At 36.8% G+C, this 23,304-nt stretch overlaps 2 protein-coding genes across 2 annotated transcripts in view; one reads left to right on the forward strand and one right to left on the reverse strand.

Moving 5' to 3' along the window:
• Positions 1-7,430, forward strand: part of LOC307145264 (serine/threonine-protein kinase DCLK2-like) — a 19,744-nt gene extending 12,314 nt beyond the window's left edge. Inside the window, exons 11-16 of the mRNA XM_079848241.1 lie at position 1; positions 1,337-1,511; positions 4,474-4,554; positions 4,642-4,734; positions 4,815-4,830; positions 4,929-7,430. The exon at position 1 is cut by the window's left edge and continues 133 nt beyond it. Coding sequence (XP_079704367.1) covers position 1; positions 1,337-1,511; positions 4,474-4,554; positions 4,642-4,734; positions 4,815-4,830; positions 4,929-4,969 — 407 coding nt within the window. The 3' untranslated portion in view covers positions 4,970-7,430. The remainder of the gene's footprint in view (positions 2-1,336; positions 1,512-4,473; positions 4,555-4,641; positions 4,735-4,814; positions 4,831-4,928) is intronic.
• On the reverse strand, positions 7,138-22,897 carry LOC307145263 (uncharacterized protein). Its single transcript, XM_079848240.1, has 15 exons — positions 22,567-22,897; positions 20,818-20,857; positions 18,060-18,100; positions 17,901-17,943; positions 15,342-15,474; positions 15,088-15,250; positions 13,474-14,523; positions 12,688-12,755; positions 12,528-12,583; positions 12,271-12,448; positions 10,126-10,206; positions 9,847-10,016; positions 9,407-9,612; positions 8,521-8,588; positions 7,138-7,470 (listed from the first exon to the last, which is right to left on the reverse strand). Exons 1-15 carry the CDS (start codon positions 22,634-22,636, stop codon positions 7,354-7,356), a joined length of 2,484 nt encoding a protein of 827 aa, XP_079704366.1. The 5' UTR covers positions 22,637-22,897; the 3' UTR covers positions 7,138-7,353.
• Positions 22,898-23,304: the final 407 nt, after the last annotated feature.

Here is a 23,304-nt window from a genome sequence, read left to right on the forward strand (position 1 = left end):
GGTGAAACTCTACAACACACACTTATACACTGCACACTGAAACATTGCTCAAAATGAAGTGTGTATGGAGTTCTGCCAATGGAGTCAGAAAATATTATATTATATCGTTTATTTTTCTGCAGAACTCACTTCATTGTGATACATTTTTCAGAAAACAAGACTTAATATTTTACTCCTCCAGTAAATGTATCTTGATTTAATAATGTTTAGATATCGGTACTGGAAAACAAGACAGAAACACTGAGGAAGAACATTATTTTAGAATCACAGAGAGACCATTATACTTTTTATTAGTAGTTTGAATTTATTTTTGATTTCTATATTTTCCGTTTTCATTTTAATTTTGGTGAAAGTTCCACCGAGTGAAACACTTCTGGAACAAGAACAAATGTGGGCGGGGCTTGATTTTGTCTGTCGGGAATTGATTGGATGGTTGTGGTTTGCTTTGGTGGATCTCATGTGAGTGACAAGTTATAGCCCCGCCCTCATATATACCTGTGTGTGAGTATGTGTGTTTGAGAGTGTGTGTTAGTATGAGTGTGTGCGTTTGTGTGTGGGTCTGTGTGCGTGTGTTTGAGTGTGTTGAGTATGTGCGTGTGTGTGTTTGAGATTTTATTCTTTATTCTGACTTTCTCGCAATTCCGACTTTATTTCTCGCAAATTCCAACTTTATTTTTCTAAATTCTGACTTTCTTGCGATTTCAACTCTATTCCACGCAATTACGACTTTATTTCTCGCAATTCAGACTTAATTTTTATTTCTCGCAATTCAGACTTAATTTTTATTTCTCGCAATTCAGACTTAATTTTTATTTCTCGCAATTCAGACTTAATTTTTATTTCTCGCAATTCCGACTTTATTTCTCGCAATTCCTATATTTCCTGCAATTCTGACTCTTTCTCGCAATTGCGAGTTTATCTCACAATTCTGACTTTATTTCTTATAATTATGAGATATAATGTTGGAATTGCAAGGAAAACAAAGTCAGAATTGTGAGATAAAAAGTCGCAACTACCTTTTTCATTTTTTATTCTGTGGTGGAAACCATCCATAATGATCTTGATTTCCTTCATTTTAATGATACAAAAACCTTTTTCTTCCTCTTGATTTGGGGTGAAATGTGAACCTGTGTTAGTAAGATTCTCTGCAGTGCTCAGCAAGTCAGAAACCTGTTCATTTCTCTTTATCCGAGAGTGGTGAAGCTTTCCATTCATGTCTGAACATCTCCCAACAAAACATGCGATACGAACAGCAAACTCAGCACTAGTTCCTCCAACTCGACATGGAGTTAGATTCCCTGGTGAAAGCGTGTGTGTGTGTGTGTGTGTGTGTCAGGTACGGGCTGAAGGTGGACATCTGGGCGGCGGGTGTGATCTCCTATATTCTGCTGTGTGGGTTTCCTCCGTTCCGCAGCGAGAGGAACCAGCAGGAGGAGCTGTTCCAGCAGATCTTACTGGGACGACTGGAGTTCCCCTCCCCGTACTGGGACAACATCAGCGCCTCTGCTAAGGTCTGCACACACACACACGCTCTCTCTCACACACACACACACACTCACATCAGTGCCTATGCTAAGGTCTGCACACACACACACACACACACACACACACACACTCACATGAGCGCCTCTGCTAAGGTCTGCACACACAAACACACTCTCTCTCTCACACATACACACACACACTCACTCACATAAGCGCCTCTGCTAAGGTCTGCACACACAAACACACTTTCTCTCACACACACACACACACACACACACACACACACACACACACTCACATAAGCACCTCTCCTAGGGTGACCACCTGCTAATAAGCCCAAGGGGGGACAAGTGGTATGTTTCTGAGGGACAATGTGGGACACTACCTGGCGCGGCGGTGCCCCCACCCCACGGGCAGACTCACTGATAGTGGTTTACCCATTTCTAGCACATACCACCTTACATGGTATATTAATAATGCCCTATTCCCCTAAACATGTGTAATTGCTGATGTATGCTCATGAATAGGCCAACCAATGTGTATTTTTTTCTAAATAAAGATTCATAATATTTTGAACATTCAATTAATTGACAGATGCACTTCCACTTACAATTTACTATTTAATTGTATTTATTTTTCATTACAATTTATTCACTTTAAATAAATTATAATAGAAAATTATAGGATTAACAGGAATTGTAGTTGCTCAACACCACAGGAACAGTTAAAAAAAAAATATTTAAAAAAAAATACGATTGACATCGTATTCCCCTCCATGTCCGATTGAGAAGGACGTTTTGCAAAGGTCACAAAAAGCCCTCTCGGTATCCCCCTCAACACCTTTCAGCCACAAATATTCATTTTCCCAGTTTTTCTCGTACCCACACCTTCTCTTTTTAATTGATGATGGCGGTGCCTCTCAGTCTCCATTTTTCAAATTGGAAAGCGCGCATCTTGTTCCCTCCCAGTGTGTCTGGTATGCGCGTGCGTGCGCTGTCATGACAACAACGAAAAAGTTGACAACAACCTAGTCAGCAGTTCAACTGAGGGGTGGGTGTGGCAACAATAGCGTGCTGAACTGTCAAGTAATGTTCGTTTGGCTGCCTGGGGCTCGAGGATATAGAGCGACCAACTTTTTTTTTGAGCAAGCATAGATTATGCGTGACACGGTCTCAATTTGCGGGACGCATGAATTGGGCTCCAAACGCTGTGCGCGCACGCGCTACGCGGGACGGGTGGTCACCCTAACCTCTCCTAAGGTCTGCACACACACACACACACACACACACACACACACACACACACACACACACACACACACCTCTCCTAAGGTCTGCACACACACACACACACACACTCACATGAGCGCCTCCCCTAAGGTCTGCACACACACACACACACACATAAACGCCTTTCCTAAGGTCTGCAACACACACACACACACACACACACACACACACACTCACTCACATGAGCGCCTCTCCTAAGGTCTGGACACACACACACACACACACATAAACGCCTCTCCTAAGGTCTGCACACACACACACACTCACATGAGCGCCTCTCCTAAGGTCTGCACACACACACACTCACATGAGCGCCTCTCCTAAGGTCTGCACACACACACACACACACACAAACGCCTCTCCTAAGGTCTGCACACACACACACACACACACTCACATGAGCGCCTCTCCTAAGGTCTGCACACACACACTCTGCTAAGGTCTGCACACACTCTCACACACACACACACACACACACACGAGCGCCTCTGCTAAGGTCTGCACACACACACACACACACACACACACACACACATGAGCGCCTCTGCTAAGGTCTGCACACACACACACATACACACGAGTGCCTCTGCTAAGGTCTGCACACACACACACTCACACACACACACACACACACACATGAGCGCCTCTGCTAAGGTCTGCACACACACACACATACACACGAGTGCCTCTGCTAAGGTCTGCACACACACACACTCACTCAAACGAGCGCCTCTGCTAAGGTCTGCATACACACACTCTGCTAAGGTCTGCACACACACACACACACTCACATCAGCGCCTCTGCTAAGGTCCGCGCATGTATGACTTTAATAATTTTAATTTAGTATGTCATAATTTGAAAATTTTTACATAATTTTGATTTAGTATCTCATAATTATGAATAAGTATGTTATAATTTTGACTTTTTGTCATAATTTTGACTTTTTGTCATAATTTTGATTTAGTGTGTCAATTTTGACTTTTTGATGTTATTTCTATGTTATGGCAAAATATCAAATTTGTCAGTTTTAAGTTCCAGCTGATCCACGTCTACCTATAGGAATACGACACCCATCGCTGTACTCATATATAAGCTCCTGCAGTATATCAGCAGATCTCGCGTTTCTCAGGAGCGCATTACCCTCCTCCCTCCCCAGCTCCTCCTGTCTCAGTCAGGATTTGGCATTCTGATTCCCCTTTACATTAAAATTAATTAATGATATCTGCAATACATTCATGTTGGTTCTGTTCTGTTTACCCTAATGAGGGTTATTGCTGCTCTTATACATGCTAGGCTGAACAGAACCAGACCGCCAATCCAAACTGGATGCTAATTGTCAATCGTATTCGACAATAGTGGCCCTGACAGAAGTATGACTTTTTGTCATAATTTTGATTTAGTATGTCATAATTATATCAGTAGATTTTTCTTCTTCTTTTTTTTTACTTTTTATGACTTTTTAATGCCATAATTAAGATTTGGAAAAGCATGATTTGTTTGTCTCATGTGATGGAAATGGGCTTCCATTGATTTCCCATTGGTTTGAATTCGATCTTGTGAATTAAAATGGAATCAGATCATGAAATTTGTAACCAGGTTTAACTGAAGTCTCTTAAATGTGTCGGGCTGGAGCTGATTGGCTGATTTGCGTTACATGAGGTCAGTCGAAGCAGCTGATTGGTTAAATGTCTTTTGCAGGATTTAATTGGTAAGATGCTACAAGTGAATGTTGGTGCTCGTTACACAGCTGACGAGGTGCTGGAACACCCTTGGGTGCAGGTGAGGACACACACACACACACACACACAATCACAATCACATACACACACAGAACTGACCCGTTGTCATGAACTTGTGTGTGAGCAGGACGATGCTGTGATGGACACCAACATGGCGTGTGAGATGGAAGACGGTGTTGAATCAGAAATGACACACCACAGCACGGCAGCAGAGGCTGAGGTGAAAAGCACACACACACACACACTACACCCCATAATTACCTTCAGCTGAAACATTGTGTCTCGTTTCCTCTTTTACAGGTGGATCATCTCCATGGTAACGTCATGTCTAAAAAATCTCACTGATTGTAGCCATAAAATATATTTTACTGTGTATCAGGTACTAACACTGTGTTACTTAAATGTTATTGTAAGGAACTTCAAAGAATGGCACAGTAGATCACAGCTGGCAGTAAACTGAGAAATCTCTGGAGGCGCAGAAGAAGAAACCCTGATCGACACCAATAACCTCAACACTGAGACCAGACCAGAACACCATCTCTCTGCATCTTCAGTCCTGTTATCTAACATTCTAACATTAAAGGGTAAAACAGGTGAAAAAAGTCCCATAGGCACTCAGAACACCTTAGCAACCGCATAGCAACCATCGCAGTTTGTTTATGTGCACAAATTTTCTTCAGTCCAATCCGATTTCACATTTTAAAAGTTCTGTTTATATGCACCTTAAACTTCACGATACGATTCACATTTTCCTTTACGTGTGCGTTTATGTATTCCAAACTAAATTCAGATTTCTCACAATTCAGATTATTTCTTGGAATTTTAAATTTACATCTCACAATTCTGACTTTTTTCCTTGGAATTCTAAATTTACATCTCACAATTTTAGACTTTTTTCCTTGGAATTCAAAATTTACATCTCATTTCTGACATTTTTCCTTGGAATTCAAAATTTACATCTCACAATTTTGACTTTTTCCTCTGAATTCTACATTTACATCTCACAATTCAGACATTTTTCCCCGGAATTCTAAATTTACATCTCACAATTTTGACTTTTTCCTCTGAATTCTACATTTATATCTCACAATTTTGACTTTTTCCTTGGAATTCTAAATTTACATCTCACAATTTTGACTTTTTCCTTGGAATTCTAAATTTACACCTCACAATTCAGACATTTTTCCCTGGAATTCTAAATTTACACCTCACAATTCAGACATTTTTCCCTGGAATTCTAAATTTACATCTCACAATTCAGACATTTTTCCCTGGAATTCAAAATTTACATCTCACAATTCAGACTTTTTCTTCGGAATTCTACATTTACATCTCACAATTTTGACTTTTTCCTCGGAATTCAAAATTTACATCTAACAATTCAGACATTTTTCCCCGGAATTCTAAATTTACATCTCACAATTTTGACTTTTTCCTCGGAATTCTAAATTTACATCTCACTGTTCAGACTTTTTTCCTCGGAATTCTAAATTTACATCTCACAATTGAGACTTTTTTTCTCAGAATTTTAGTTGCTTAGTTTTTTCATATTGATCGGGTTATTTCTGCTCTTCATCAGCCCTTTTCAAGCAGACTGAAATTTTTACATGAAGAATTTCCAAATCGATTATTAACAGATCATAATTTTCTCTCGTTCTGGTCAGTGTTTGTACGCAGGGCTTCAACTAAACCAGCGACCTCGATTTTTACCGCACTGTGTCCTACCTGTCTCTCTCTCTCTGTACATACATGTTGATGTTGGCGTCTGATCAGATGCATCATTATAGTCTCATTTCAGACATGTGCATCTTTGTACCTGAAAGCGTTTGAGAGTGTGAGACCGTCTGTAGCTGAACGAAAACGATATATTTGAATTGTGTTGCTGGATGTTTCTTTAAGTCTGATTTGTGTGACCAAATGTGTTACAAGCCTGATGTAGTTTTATGACTTTGCTTTACACCAAATCTTCAGCCTTCAGTGAATGAGAACGTGTGTGTGTGTGTGTGTGTGTCCATGAAATGCCTCCTTTTTTAGAAGAATTGTTAATTTAATTTGATCTGAAGTGTCGATCTGAACGATCGCTTGTGGTATCACTGGTATTAACTTTTGTACGGTGGCTGTTCGGGGCCAAGAGCTCCTCATAATTATTCTAATTATGGATTAATTTCATGTTTTGTTTTGTATTGCAACAATACATCATGAGTAGCTGATAAACCCAGAGACGCGAGTCTGTGTGTTTTATTCTGTGTTAAAGGCGACTGAAATAAAACAGAGACTAATAATAACACGATTTAAAGTGTGAATCCACATTTTTCACCATAATGTGCCGTAGAGCTGTCAAGGCGAGGTCTCATTTACCTTTGTACGGTGAAACTGTACATTTTTAGGGGTTCAAGTGTGCAGCGCTGAAACTCTATTGTAGCTTTTAAAATTTTCAAAGATCACTATTCTGCCCTAAGAGTGACTGACCAAAATCGTAAGTCGTAGAGACTTGAAACTTTGAGTCGTGGTTAGTCGCAGGCTCAAGTGTCTTCATTAAAAGAACATTCAGCTCTTAAAAATCCTGAAATTTTACCTACAGAGAGAGTCAAAAAGATTGAGAAATAAAAAAAGGACAGAGATGTTTATGTAACGGATGAGTTTAATGTGGGTTAAAACTCTGTAAACAAATTCATACGACCACACACACACACACACACACACACAGACTGGAGTCAGTACAATGCAGGAGATCTCCATACGCTTCACATCCCGTCACTGACCTTCTTTAAGTGTATTACATCTAAATAAGGCAAAATGTAGAAACGCTCTCAGGCACATGACAGGACAAGTTCAGGGTTCAGGGGTCCAGCAACACTTGGATGTAGTTTTTAGGGACAATGCCACGTTTCCCACCGGATTCTCCAAAGAACCACTCGGCATCCATGTCCTCCAAATCACACACTATGTCTCCTGCCTACACACACACAGATTTTTGTGTACTTAGTGTAAATTACTTTTTATTTATTTATATGGATTTATTCTGCTCAGGTCTTTTTGACCAATGAATTTCCATGCCAGAATATTTCAGCTTTCATATATAACATGTCTATATAATATACATTTAATACAAATAAAATATTTTTGTAATATTTAAGATCTAAAATTATATATATAATCATTCATATGTATTATATTAATATATCATTAAATATATTATACAAATGAAACAATGTATATTATATAATTATTAGATTGTGATATATATATATATATATATATATATATATAATTTTTATTTTTTATTTTTTTTTTTTAATCATTATAATTATATATATATATATATATATATATATATATATAAAATATTAAAATATTTCTATTCTATATATTGTAATTCTAATATCTTTATTGAATATATTTTTTACTATTCAAATTCTAAGTTTACATATGTATATATTCATTAAATATATTATATAAATGAATGTATATTATATAAAAATTATTAGATTTTTATTACACACATACTTATATATATATATTATAATTATATATTATGTAAACCTTATAAATATGTGAAAGTATGTATATTACATAAAAATTGTAATATCTTATGTTTTTAATTACTTTATATATATATATATTATGTAAATATCATTAAATATATATTATGTAAACAAATATATGGCAGTATGTATATTATATAATAATTATTATATTTTTTATTATATATAGTAATTGTACTATTTTTACTATATTTACATTTACTATTTTTACTGTAAACATTTTATTTATAAACATGTAATTTTAAGAAAATTATATTTTATATACATTCAATAAAAGTATATTATTTAAATCTATAAATATTTTTATAAATAAAATAAAATAAAATAATATAAATAAATATGTATAAATCACGTGTGAAAAGTTAAATGTTTGGGCATCAGATTGTATCATTTTTTTTCATGTATTTTCTCAAGAGTTTTCTTATATTGTGAATGAGTCTGTAATAGTGAATCTCACACACCTTCAGACAGAGCTCGTCCTCACACTCCGGACTGAACTCATACAGCGCCCGTCCTCTGCTCCTCCCTCCTGCAGGATGACACACACTTTCAATCAAATGTTTCCCATTTTTATATATTTGTCATAACTACTTGCAATAATTATTTGAAATCAAATGTTTCTCATTTTTATATATTTGTCATAACTACTTACAGACACTAGAGATGCATGATATATCTACAGTATAAGCATATTGGTGATAATTAGATGTTTCGGTAACACTTTACAGTAAGGTTCATTAGTTAACATTAGTTAATGTATTAATTAACATGAACTAACCACAAGCAATAGATTTGTTACTGTATTTGTTAATGTTAGGTAATAAAAATCCAGCTGATCATTGTTTGTTCATGTTAGTTCACAGTGCATTAGCTAATGTTAACAAATACAACCTTTGATTTTAATAATGTATTATTTAGTAAATGTTGAAATGAATAATAACTAAGATTAATAAATACTGTAGAAGTATTGTTCATTCTTAGTTCATGTTAACTAAGGTAGTTAACTAATGTTAACATTAGTTAACTAATGTTAACATTAGTTAACTAATGTTAACTAATGAACCTTTTTGTAAGTGTTACTGATTTTTTATTATCATATAGGTCTGATTAAGTAGATATTAGAAGCAAATAGTAATAAACAGTTATTTGTTTTTCAGCCGGACATGTAAGCTTTAACTTACAGTGAATTTATGATTACCGGTAAAAACATTACATTGTAGACTGACAATATCAGCCATGACATATAAAAAATAAATGTTGGCTTTCAATATAGGCCACAGTTTCTGTCAAACTCACTCCTGATTGGTCCATGGTTGATAAATATTCAGATGAAGAATGTTTATTTACCAGGAGATTCCAGAACCGGTTTCCCTGGCAACACCTCAGTTTCCTCTTTAGCCTGGATGAAACTGAGAGGGAAGATTCCCATTCGTCTGTTCAGAATGCCACGCCCCCACTCCTCATTTACATATTCCACAAGAGTGATGACATCACCTTCACTGAACTTCAGCTCACCCTCCTCCCCCTCAAATGCAAAACGGGCCACAACAAACCTGGAAAGAGGAAGAGAGAAACTGATACAGGAAATGTGCATGTTTACTTTATTTATTTTTCATAGTTAAGATAGCAGCAAATCAGCTTATTAGAATGATTTCTGAAAGACATTCTAATAAGCTGACAGTACATATATAGAGTTCATTAAATCTTTAATTAAAAAATACAAGATATTATTTTTCATTTTAAATTATAATCCATTGTAATGTTTTTATTTTGTCGTTATGTTTCACCTGTTTTGCATGTTTTGTTGGATCTGCTGCTCTGAGGGTGTGTGTTCCAGCTGAACCCCACCGACAGTCACATCTTGACCTTTGACCTCTGAGGGGCAGAGGTCATGGAGTGTATTCATCTGTGTTTCTGGGATGTCTGTATCATCGAGGACAATCAGCTGCTCCTCTTCCTAAAGCAGAAGATATTTCAGGATATAAAAACAGGATGTGTGTGTGTGTGTGTGTGTGTGTGTGTGTGTGTGTGTGTGTGTGTGTGTGTGTGTGTGTGTGTGTACTGACATGGAAAGATGTTTCCTCCGATGGTTCCTCTTGCTCTTTGCTGATATTCTCCTCCTCTGTTTCTGCTTGAAGAACTTTGCTCTAGTGCACAAACACATAAACAACATCATATTTACCCCGTGTTTGACAATTCTGTTTTATTTACAGACTTCCTTCTTTAAATATATTTAAATGAACATTCAGTCATCATTTTCTCACCTTTATGACTTTCTTTCTTCTGTGAAGCGCAAAGAGATTTAATGTTAGATATAATGTGTGAACTGAAAGTCGACAGTGATTTATACAGTCACATTCCCAATAAGCACACAGGCGTTATCATGACTTGTTCACTATATTCCAAGTCTTCTGGAGTGACATGATGCATTAGGGACAGACCTAATTCACTGAACATCATACATGCCGATGTGTTTTTTAAATTGGCGCATAACAACCTGCAATTCAACCATGACATGTGAGAACCAAAGACAATTGGCCAAAGCCTGTCTAAAGGCATCATTTTTTAATTGAACGAGCATGAGTGACATTTGAGAGCCGCGGCTAGGAGGAAGATTACCAGTTAAGGCAAGACACTACTAAATGTTAACCAATACATATCGCCATAATTCCCCCCAGTAGATTAATCACAGTAAATTAAGACAATTGTTTTGTATTATAAGAATGAGGCATTATCCAATTAAATATGTACTTATTTGCATATATTTGCATAACATAAATATGAACATTGGACAAAACCAGGTTCAAAATTCTTGTTTGATTTTGTTGACATATTAGAGTTAAATGTTTTTACTAAAGGGATTTTGCATATCTCTTTCTATCACTGCATAAATCAGAAAATACTGTGAAACAGACAAGAAAAAACGTTTTAGGAATAAAATGTTATATAAACCAGTGTGAGTGATTTATGAACAAACCCTTCAGTAAAAACCTTCAGAATATAGACAGGAATAAATCTGTAAATGTTGGTGTTTATAAGTGCTGCTGAAGTGGAGGACAAACTCGTTAAAGATATGTATCGTAATCAAAATCTATTGACGCAAATTGATAAAGTGCAATAAAAAAAACACTAATTTTTTTATTTTGGATGTAAATTAAGACAATTGTTTTGTATTATAAGTTTAAATTTGTGAATAATGCATTATCCAATTAAATATGCACTCATTTGCATATATTTGCATAACATAAATCTGAACATTGGATAAAACCAGGTTCAAAATTCTTGTTTGATTTTGTTGACATATTAGAGTTAAATGTTTTTACTGAGGGGATTTTGAATATCTCTTTTTATCACTGCATAAATCAGAAAATACTGTGAAAAAGACAAGAAAAAAAATGTTTCAGGAATAAAATGTTATATAAACCAGTGTGAATGATATATTAACAAACCCCTCAGTAAAAACCTTCAGAATATAGACAGGAACAACACTGCAAATTTTGGTGTTTGTAAGTGCTGCTGAAGTGGAGGACAAACTCTTTGAATATATGCATCATAATCAAAATCTATAGATGCAAATCGATAAAGTGCAATAAAATAAACACTAACATTTGTATTTTGGATGTTTTCTTTCCACTAATCTGGAAGAAGACCAAGTTATGGAAACAAAATAGCCCAAAATCATAAAATTGTGCATGAAAAACATGGGTAGTGTTTTGCCTTTAATACACACATAACATCAAATAACAGCGATATTTTAGTATTATTTATATACTATTATAGCATTTATTTATATTTTTAATTAGCTTTTATTTTTATATTTTTGGTTTTCATTTTATTTTACATCTTAATAATTTTCATAAGTGCTTTTGTTATTTTGATTACTTCTTTATGACTTTAATTTGTGTTTATCTCGGTTTTAATTCAAGTAATTTTAGTGCTTCAACTTAACTTATTTCTTTCAGTTAGTTGCCAAGGCCAAAGTTTTTTTAATCTAAAATGTATATTTTATTTTATTTCATCTTTATTAAAAACACTGCTTCAGAAGACTTGGAATAAAGTGCACGGCCACAATCATTTCAATCTTTCATTGTATGGAAAACAGCAGCTCGTACATTCTGCCAGTGATCTTATTTTGTTTTCTGCAGAACAAAGAAAGTCATAGAGGATAAGAATGACCTGGAGTTCTTCTCAAATACTCTAAAAACACTCACAGAATAGCGCTTATATAGCGGATGTCCTGGTTTCGGTCGGGGAGGGAGGGGCGGGGCTCTCTTTGGAGTTCTGCTGCTTGGTAGCTGATTGGTCGCAGCAGGGGAGGAGGCGGAGCCTGCAGGTTTGGCCACTTTGACTGGAGGAGGGCGAAGGGGGAGGAGTCTTCCACCACTGGGTCTGAGACACAAACAGAGAGAATGACAGATGGGACAAAACAAACCAGACACCTCATTCTGGAGGAATAACGCTGCGGTACCTCGGAGGCAGAGGAGGAACTGAGGCGTTGGCGGCTCTGGAAACATCCACAGCGGCCTGAATACACACATCATCATCATAAACATCAAATACTTCAGAAATGCTCATGCTAATATGGAAACTTCCTCATAAGGGTGGGTTATAAACAAATATAACATCACCTGTGAGGGGGACGCCATATTCCTGAGCACAGGTGGAGGCGGCCGGGAGTGTTTGGGAACGGATGGACCTGGATTTAAACACATTCAAAATACACCTCAAAATACACCCATAATATCCACCAGGAATAAAAGTTGTGTTTACAAGCAACAGGCAGATGAACTTGATACTGGATTTTACAACTTTACGAGCTTCACCACATCAAATCTTTGACAGATTTTTGATTTATAACGGGCATTTAAAAATGATGATTGATAATTTTACAAAATTACAATCTTGGTAGTTTTATTCTTTTAACATGCAGATGAAATCGTGCTCTTTAGCTAAATCTGTCCCCGTTAAATAAAAACAAACAAACAAACAAACAAAACAAAGCCATAAATATTATTATAATTTGACAGTACTGTAAAATACAATATTGTTACTATTATTTTTATATTTTGTTTATATATTTGTACATTTTATAATATTTTATTATATTATTTATCATTATTACGTTACTTGCTATTATTTATTATTGAATATTTCTTAAATACTCAATTGTTTTATTTTATAGTGAAATATTACAGGAAAAATATTTCTTATTTAGTTTATTGTGGTAATTATTTAATTATTTGTTTATTATTATTTTATAGTAATATTGATATATTATCACAAGCCCTACAAACAAGCACAGCAAACTTTAGTTGCACTTTATATCGCAAATCGCCATTTTTATAATAAAAATGCCACCCCTAGTAGCAAGTGAATTAGAGATCCAGCAACATACCGGTCACATAAACACTCACGTTTTCCGACGTTCCTGTCGGTCGGCATCACAGGTGTCGTCTTGACCGGAGTGTTTATAGCTTGATCTTCTGAGTTTCTCCTCTGAGATGCACTGGCAGGTCGGGTGGCAGGTGAAGGTTTGGTGGATGAACACGACTCTGACGGGCTCTGGAGTTTGTTCAGAAGGGGTCTGGGTGCTGGTACTGGTGGACTCAGGGGTTTGGATGGGTTTTGCTCAACGGTAGTGTCAAAAACATCAAAGACTGATGGTTTTGGGGCGAGTTGGGGTTTGGATTTCTGAGTTCTAGGCCGTGGTTGTGGTCTTTTTAACGGTTCTAACGGTTCAGATGCTATGACAGAGCAAGCAGCCGCATTTTTCTCTTCTTCTACATCACTCGCTTTGCTTTCTTGACTTTCTCCATGCGCTTCGTCCGAGCCGAACACCTCCAGCAAGTCTTGCAGGTATTTGCTGGAGATGTTCGACGGAGAGTCGTCGAACCCGGCGAACACGCTGTCGGCCCCGTCATCCTTCAGACGCACTAGAGTCTGAACTTTGACCTCCCTCGTGATTGGCTGGTCCAGAACGACGGGTTGTAGGATGGCTGCGGAGCGCGGTCGAGGTCTGGGACGAGCCCTCGACTCCTCTTTCATGGGTTCGACTGGGAAATCGAAGTTGCTCTGGGTGAAAGTCTTGGTGGAGTCTATGGGGCTGATGTCACCGGTGATGTCATCGAGGTCGCTCTGGGTAGAAAACTTGGCGGTGGGGGCGGGACCTATGGGGCTGATGTCACCGGTGATGTCATTGAGATCACTCTGGGTGGAAAACTTGGTGGTGGGGGAGGGACCTATGGGGCTGATGTCACCAGTGATGTCATCAAGGTCGCTCTGGGTGGAAAACTTGGTGGTGGTTGCGGGGCCTATGGGGCTGATGTCACCGGTGATGTCATCGAAGTCCGTCTGAACGCCACACTGCTCGTGCTGAGCGTCTTGAGGCTTCGGGCTGGACCGGTCCGGGTCAGACGTGTGTTTGAGAGGCAACGAGGGGCGCGGGGGTTTGGGGGGTTTGTGAACTGGAAGAAAAAGACACATTTCTATAACACAGAAATAATTTTCTGCAAATACAGCCTGACACCGTGTCCTAACCAGACACGATGCGTTAAGATTTCAGAAACAAATAATTTGTCTGTCCACACTAGAAGCGACACGGAAAAATCACAGCCAATCAGAAGAGCGCGTGGGCGGGCTCTCTCGGCAAGTTCCCGAAATAGATAAGTACATAATCACATTCATGAATATTACACCATTTTAACATTACTAAAAATACATACTGAGTTACTGAATCAATCGTTGTCATAGAATACACTTGTCTCCTAACAATGAGTTGACAGTTTGAAACGCTCTTGTTTACTTTTATTTATTTTGAAGATCTAAGGTGCGTTGCTTTCAGTACGGCTATAAAAGACACACAAAATGATGTTCAAACTCACACAGATGATTTTAACATCACATAAAGCACATACACAGTACCTGAGATTATCATACTTTCTGTTGTTGTTCCAGCGCGACGTCGCAGAGACTCTGATTAACATAGAAAAGATTGCGTGTTGCGGGTTCGCGTGTAGTTAGGACCTCACCTGGACGAGCAGCGGAGGATCGTGGGCCGGGGGAGTGTGTGTCCGTCTGTGTGGCGATGGTGCAGGTAGAGAGACGAGAAGATGAAGACGACGAAGACGAAGGGGGAATATTCTGTTCTCGGCTCTTTTCTCGGATCACTTGCTCATATGAAGGAGGCGGGAGCTAGGGAGGAGGAGCACCAATCAATCAATTAACCAATCACATAAATAAATAAATGACGGGTTCTACACACGCATCCTCAAGCTCCTCCTACCTGCACTGTTGCCGCGGCAGCAGCCCATGTGGGCGGGGCTGGGGGCGGGGCCGGGGGAAATGCCCCAGAAGCCCCTGGGAACCACGTGTTGGACGGCAGCGGTTCAGCAGAGAGGATGGTGATTTCTGGACGTCTGCGGGACGACAGTCAGTAACAAAGTTTATTATATAACATCAACGCTGTACCTTCCTCACTCTGATTCCCTGCTTAACTAAAAACAGCAAGTTAAAGGCATAGGCTAGTTCACCCAAATTATGATTTACTCTCCCTCAAATCATCCTAGGTCTATACGACATTCTTTTACTTTCAGACGAATACAATCAGAGTTATATTTAAAAAAAATTCTGGCTCTTCCAAGCTTTATAATGGCAGTGAATGGCTATTTCTGTTTTGAAGTCCATAAAAGTGCATCTATCCATCATTAAAAGTGCATCTATCCATCATAAAAGTGCATCCATCCATGATAAAAGTGCATCCATCCATGATAAATGTGCATCTATCCATCATAAAAGTGCATCTATCCATGATGAAAGTGCATCTATCCATCATAAAAGTGCATCTATCCATCATAAAAGTGCATCTATCATCATAAAAGTGCATCCATCCATGATAAAAGTGCATCCATCCATGATAAAAGTGCATCTATCCATCATAAAAGTGCATCTATCCATGATGAAAGTGCATCTATCCATGATAAAAGTGCATCTATCCATCATAAAAGTGCATCTATCCGTGATAAAAGTGCATCTATCCATCATAAAAGTGCATCCATCCATGATAAAAGTGCATCTATCCATGATGAAAGTGCATCCATCCATGATAAAAGTGCATCTATCCATCATAAAAGTGCATCTATCCATGATGAAAGTGCATCTATCCATGATAAAAGTGCATCCATCCATGATAAAAGTGCATCCATCCATGATAAAAGTGCATCTATCCATCATAAAAGTGCATCTATCCATGATGAAAGTGCATCTATCCATGATAAAAGTGCATCTATCCATCATAAAAGTGCATCTATCCATCATAAAAGTCCATCTATCCATGATAAAAGTGCATCTATCCATGATAAAAGTGCATCAATTCATCATAAAAGTGCATCTATCCATGATAAAAGTGCATCCATCCGTGATAAAAGTGCACCTATCCATCATAAAAGTCCATCTATCCATGATAAAAGTGCATCTATCCATGATAAAAGTGCATCAATTCATCATAAAAGTGCATCTATCCATGATAAAAGTGCATCCATCCGTGATAAAAGTGCATCTATCCATCATAAAAGTCCATCTATCCATGATAAAAGTGCATCTATCCATGATAAAAGTGCATCAATTCATCATAAAAGTGCATCTATCCATGATAAAAGTGCATCCATCCGTGATAAAAGTGCACCTATCCATCATAAAAGTCCATCTATCCATCATAAAAGTCCATCTATCCATCATAAAAGTGCATCTATCCATCATAAAAGTCCATCTATCCGTGATAAAAGTGCATCTATCCGTGATAAGTGCATCTATCCATGATAAAAGTCCATCTATCCATGATAAAAGGTGCACTTTTATGGACTTCAAAACAGAAACAACCATTCACTGCCATTATAAAGAGATATGACATTTTTTTAATATAACTCTGATTGTATTCGTCTGAGAGAAGAATGTCATATACACTTAGGATGACTTGAGGGAGAGTAAATCATAGGCTAATTTTCATTTTTGGCTGAACTATCCCTTTAATAATGACTTGAGAGCTGAGTTGAATGATAACTACAGTATAACCTGCCAGTTTTGAGCACTGAGAGACTATTTTATTATTACACTTTTTTAGATACTATACTTTTTGTTCATATTTTGAATTAGTTTTTATTTTAATATTTTCCTTTTTAATTTTAGTTACATTTTTAGTAATTTTGTTGTTTTAGTCTTCTTTTTTCTTCTTCATTTTTTTGTTTTTGTTATTTTTTATTTCAGTTTTAGTTAGTACATCAAGTTAAACTTAATGAAAATTAGAAAGTTGCTTTGGCAACCAGCTGAAATAAAATAAGGTTAATTATGTTATATTTTATTTCACTTTATTTTAATTTATATTTAATTTATTTAAAGTAACAGACATTTTTTAATGGTTTTAGTTAACTATAATAATGCTGTTTTGAGAAGACATTTTAATATCCAAAAATATTTAATGCAGTGATTTTATACAATCATGAAAAAATTATGGAACTTTGCCCATTCATTATTTTGTATATTTATGTATAGACAACTTTGTTTTTTATTCTTTTTCCAAAATCCGCCTTAAAATAATATTGCACTTTGTTTAACAATTAACAAACATTTCACAAATTAAAATAAATTTCAATATTCAGTTGTGGCATCAATTCCAGCACAACCAACAATTTTCCCCCCAAATAAATCAACTGTATTTGTAAACAAATGAGACAAAAGTGCCAGTAAAGAGCTTGCGGTCAGATATCAGACGTGATTATTAAAGGAAAGGTCAAAATCAAGGCAAAGAAAACACCTAAATAAACACAGAGAGAAAGAAAGAGCAACTGACCTCCGTTCCCGCAGATGGTCACTTTGAGAGCTCGTTCTCGATGCTGCGCAGTTTCCAACAAAAAACACAAGCACAAAAACCAAACTCACATGCAAACATCTGACAGAACATACACAACACACCAAATCAAGCTGTGCAGGACAAAAACACACTACTCACTGCGTTTGATGACAGCTCTGATGGAGGACAGCGGGCCTTGGCTGGGAAAGCGAGAGAAACAAAAGGACTCAGTGTGTTTTTCCATTTATTCAGGAACTGTAGGCCAGTTTTCCTGACAGTTTTCCAGTTACATGACTGGAAACACATTTCACAGTTACACAACACAAACCACACCACACCCAAACTGACTGTCATCAAACACACAAGGTAAATCAACACATGCAGAAATAAGCCAAAATTTGTCACAAAACAAAGCCAGAAATGTGGCGTGTTATCCCTGTACACATGTGCATGAGTTTTGTTTGATGTGACCATCATTACGCTCTGGAGATTATAGAGGAAAAGAGTTAATGGTTTTTCCCTGCTGTAACATAACAGGTTTTTCCAGTTCTGAGTTGGAGGAACTAGCGCTGAGTTTGCTGTTCTTATCGCATTTACATGTTCAGGCATGAATGGAAAGCTTCACTGGTCTGATGAAGCTCTGATCAGAAATGAACAGGTTTCTGACTTGCTGAGCACTGCAGAGAATCTTACTAACACAGGTTCAGATCACATTTCACCCCAAATCAAGAGGAAGAAAAACTTTTTTTAATCGATCAAACGAAGGAAATCAAGATCATTATGGATGGAAGCTTGTTTCCACCATGGAATAAATCATAAAAAAGGTAATTGCGACTTTTTATCTCATAATTCTGACTTTGTTTTCCTTGCAATTCCAACATTATATCTCATAATTGTGAGAAATAAAGTCAGAATTGTGAGAGAAACTCGCAATTGCGAGAGAGAGTCATAATTGCAGGAAAAATTATTCGGAATTGCGAGAGTCAAAATTGTGAGATGGAATTGCGAGGAATAAAGTCGAAATTGCGAGGAATAAAGTTAAAATTGTGAGGAAAAAAGTTAGAATTGCAAGGAATAAAGTCGGATTTGAGATAAAGTCAGAATTGTGAGAAAGACGGAATTTTGAGAAATAAAGTCGGAATTGCGAGGAATAAAAGTCGGAATTGCGAGGAATAAAGTCGGAATTGCGAGGAATAAATTTGGAATTGAGAGAAATAAATGCGAGAAATAAAGTCGGAATTGCAAGGAATAAAGTCGGAATTGCGAGGAATAAAGTCGGAATTGTGAGAAATAAAGTCGGAATTGCGAGGAATAAATTTGGAATCAAGAGAAATAAGTCAAAATTGCAAGGAATAAAGTTGGAATTGCAAGAAAGTCGGAATTGCAAGGAATAAAGTCGGAATTGTGAGAAATAAAGTCGGAATTGCGAGGAATAAATTTGGAATTGAGAGAAATGTCAAAATTGCGAGGAATAAAGTTGGAATTGCAAGAAATAAAGTCGGAATTGAGAGAAATACAGTCGGAATTGAGAGAAATACAGTCAAATTGAGAGAAATACAGTCGGAATTGCGAGAAATAAGGTCAGAATTGCGGGAATAAAGTTGGAATTGCGAGAAATACAGTTGGAATTGCGAGAAATAAAGTCGGAATTGCGGGAAATACAGTTGGAATTGAGAGAAATACAGTCGGAATTGAGAGAAATAAGGTCAGAACTACAAGAAATAAAGTCAGAATTGTGAGAAATAAAGTCGAAATTGGGAGAAATAAAGTCGGAACTGCGAGAAATAAAGTCGGAATTGCAAGGAATAAAGTCGGAATTGCAAGAAATACAGTCGGAATTGCGAGAAATACAGTCGGAATTGAGAGAAATACAGTCGGAATTGAGAGAAATAAGGTCAGAATTGCGAGGAATAAAGCCAGAATTGTGAGGAATAAAGCTGGAATTGAGAGAAATACAGTCGGAATTGCGAGAAATAAGGTCAGAATTGCGAGGAATAAAGTCAGAATTGTGAGGAATAAAGCTGGAATTGAGAGAAATACAGTCGGAATTGCGAGAAATAAGGTCGGAATTGCGAGAAATAAAGCTGGAATTGCGAGAAATACAGCTGGAATTGTGAGGAATAAAGTCTAAATTGAGAGAAATACAGTCGGAATTGCGAGAAATAATGTCAGAATTGCGAGGAATAAAGTCGGAATTGCAAGAAATACAGTCGGAATTGCGAGGAATAAAGTCTAAATTGAGATAAATACAGTCGGAATTGCGAGGAATAAATTCAGAACTGCGAGAAATAATGTCAGAATTGCGAGGAATAAAGTCGGAATTGCAAGAAATACAGTCGGAATTGCGAGGAATAAAGTCTAAATTGAGATAAATACAGTCGGAATTGCGAGGAATAAATTCAGAACTGTGAGAAATAAAGTCAGAATTGTGAGAAATAAAGTCGGAATTGTGAGAAACAAAGTCGGAACTGCGAGAAATACAGTCAGAACTACGAGAAATACAGTCAGAATTGCGAGAAATACAGTCAGAATTGTGAGAAATACAGTCAGAAATTGAATTGCCTTTTTTATTTAGTGGTGGAAACAAGGTTCTATAATTATGTCAATGTTTGATTGTCAATGTTTAACAATGTAGTACATTTTCCACGCAAATTGTAGTTTTAAAATAAAATAAATCCAGAGTTTTTGGTTTACTTGTTTTTAGTAATTCTCATTACTGTCATTTAAAAATAAAAAGTAATTTAAAGACTGAAAACATACTACATTCTCAAAAAAACAATTAAAGATTCTAAAAATAGTCTTTTTAATTTGTATATACAAATTAAAACAAACAAAACTAAATTAAAATTAAAACAAAATATAATATAATTTCCTCAGCCACTCGATCAAAAACTAATCTTTTACACTTTGGTCTTACCTGGAGTGGCGCTGATCCGGTTTGTTTCTGTCTGAATGTTCTGCAAGAGCACACACACACACACACACACACACACACACACACACACACGTCAGAACGCATCATTAAATCACACAGGCTGTGTTTGTGTTCATAAATAACAGTCTTCAACAGTGACAACAGCAGATTTAGAGGGTAAGTTCACACAGAAATGACACGAGGGTGAGTAAATGATGACAGAGGTTTCAGATTTATGTGAACTATCCCTTTAACACACTATCAGTGACAACTGAATCAAAACATAATGTTTACCATGAATTCAATGTAAGTCGCTTTGGATAAAAGTGTGGATAAAAGCAAATACATAAATAGAAATGTAAATGAGGTTTTGTCGAAATTGCCAGAATGACTTATTAAGAGTATGGAAATCATCAGTATGAAAATTATAATCAAATGACTCATGTTTTGCACCATAAATGTATGTCATGGAGTTACACCACAGATTTTCTAGCACTTATTGACTATTAAAAGCCAAAAAAGTTTTTTATTTTGTAAAGAAAACTTGAATATATCTCTGTCTAATAGGCCTACACACACACACACACACACACACACACACACACACACACACACACATATTTCTCAGTCTATCTATTACAGTCGGTTCCTTCACACTGCCAGGATCCTGACATGAACTACTGCGAGAGAAACTCACTGAGCTTTTGTCTAAGAAACTACAGCTGTGATTTACAACAATCCAGAGAGAGAGAAACAGAGAAACCACATAATTACTCTAGTGGATATTTAACGATCACATGAGGAGCTCGAGTCACATGACTCTGCAGGTTTGGCTGCTGCTTTCTCCAATTAATATATCACATAAGTAAAAACATTACTGCTGAAACTATAACTCTCTGTTTAAGTTCATAAATATATTTAAATGTCATGAATACCGAGGGTTGAATCGCACATCTGTCTTGTCATTTCACATACAGTTCAGAAATTCCCCAGAAGCAATAAAGTTGAGCTACTAGAGTGAAACTAATATTCATATGTTAGTTTCCATCCAGGACAAAGCAGGTTCATATTTCATACTGAGTAAAGAGGAAACAACATTCAGCCAACAGATAAATAAACCTTCATTACACAAACACACACACACACACATATACACACTAGTGAAGTGGATCAAAAAAAAAAGTTCCTAAAAGTTGTCCTAAGACAAGAACGGTTATTGTTCAAAATTCATGTTTATATTTTGATTCACTCCAAATGTTGACTACTGTATATACACAGTAACACACACACACACACATATACACACATAGACATTATATATATATATATATATATATATATATATATATATATATATATAGACTATTTTTATATTTGAAAATATTTAAGATTATTATGCGTTTTTATGAGCTCATATTAATAAACAAACCATGGAATATTCACAGTTAAAACAAGTTTTGTCACCACAGGACCATTAAAATGAACTAGAGAAGCGGTGAAAACTTGAATTTAACGAAATAAAAAGAAAACGAAGTGGCACGTAACCTGAAACACATTTATTTAACCTACAGTTTTGTTGTTGAATATGTTACGTCAACTCTCCGCTCTGAGTGTGTGTATAGTTGACAACTGTATTGTTCGTTGCGTTAGGCTATGACAATGACGATAATTGTTGTTAATGTTTTTTTTTTCTTCTTCTTTAACCATTTAATAAAAAAACAAAACAATTAAAGTTTGTTGGCTCGCGCGTACCTGCGCTCCGTCTCGCGCCGCCGGGCTCGCGCATTCGCTCCTCGTCCTCGTCAGCTCGAGCCTCCGCCATACCGGGAGAAACACGGTTTATTTACAGTCTAAAACACCAAGACAAAGATCTGAACAGCATTCCTCCTCCTCTGAAACTCGCTCCAGCTGTGATCAAACTCTGAATCCAGCGGACGCGAGGTTTCTCCTCTCAGATGAGCGTTTAGTTTGATGCTGTCATGTGAAATAGTTTCTGTGTTTCTATAAACTCGGACTGGTGTATCAGGATCTATTGTCAGGACGCACGAGCGTCAACAGGAAGTTCTTCTGTCCATGTGAAAGAAAAGGGGAGGGGCCAAAGACGAACAATCACTCCAACACAATACATCACTGACGATGATGATGATGATGATTCACATTCATTTATACAGCGCTTTTCACAACACACATCATTTCACAGCAGCTTTACAGAAAGTGCATGAGTCCACATTACAGTTTACAGAGATCTGATATCAGAGGAAACTGTCTGAGTTATGTATTTCAGAGATGCACATATACAAAATCACAGTTAGCTAAAATAAAATGTATTAATTTAAACAATGTAATAATTTAATGCAGAAACAATGAGCTCATTGAAGTAATGAATACTTGTTTGTTAACAAATGATTAAGAAAATATAGCATGATGATGACGATGATGCACATTTGTGGATTTGGGAGGTGTGTAAAATAAGTAAACATTCACGTTTCT

Source organism: Squalius cephalus, assembly GCF_949319135.1.
Source record: "Squalius cephalus genome assembly, chromosome: 18".
Classification (NCBI taxonomy): Eukaryota; Metazoa; Chordata; class Actinopteri; order Cypriniformes; family Leuciscidae; genus Squalius; species Squalius cephalus.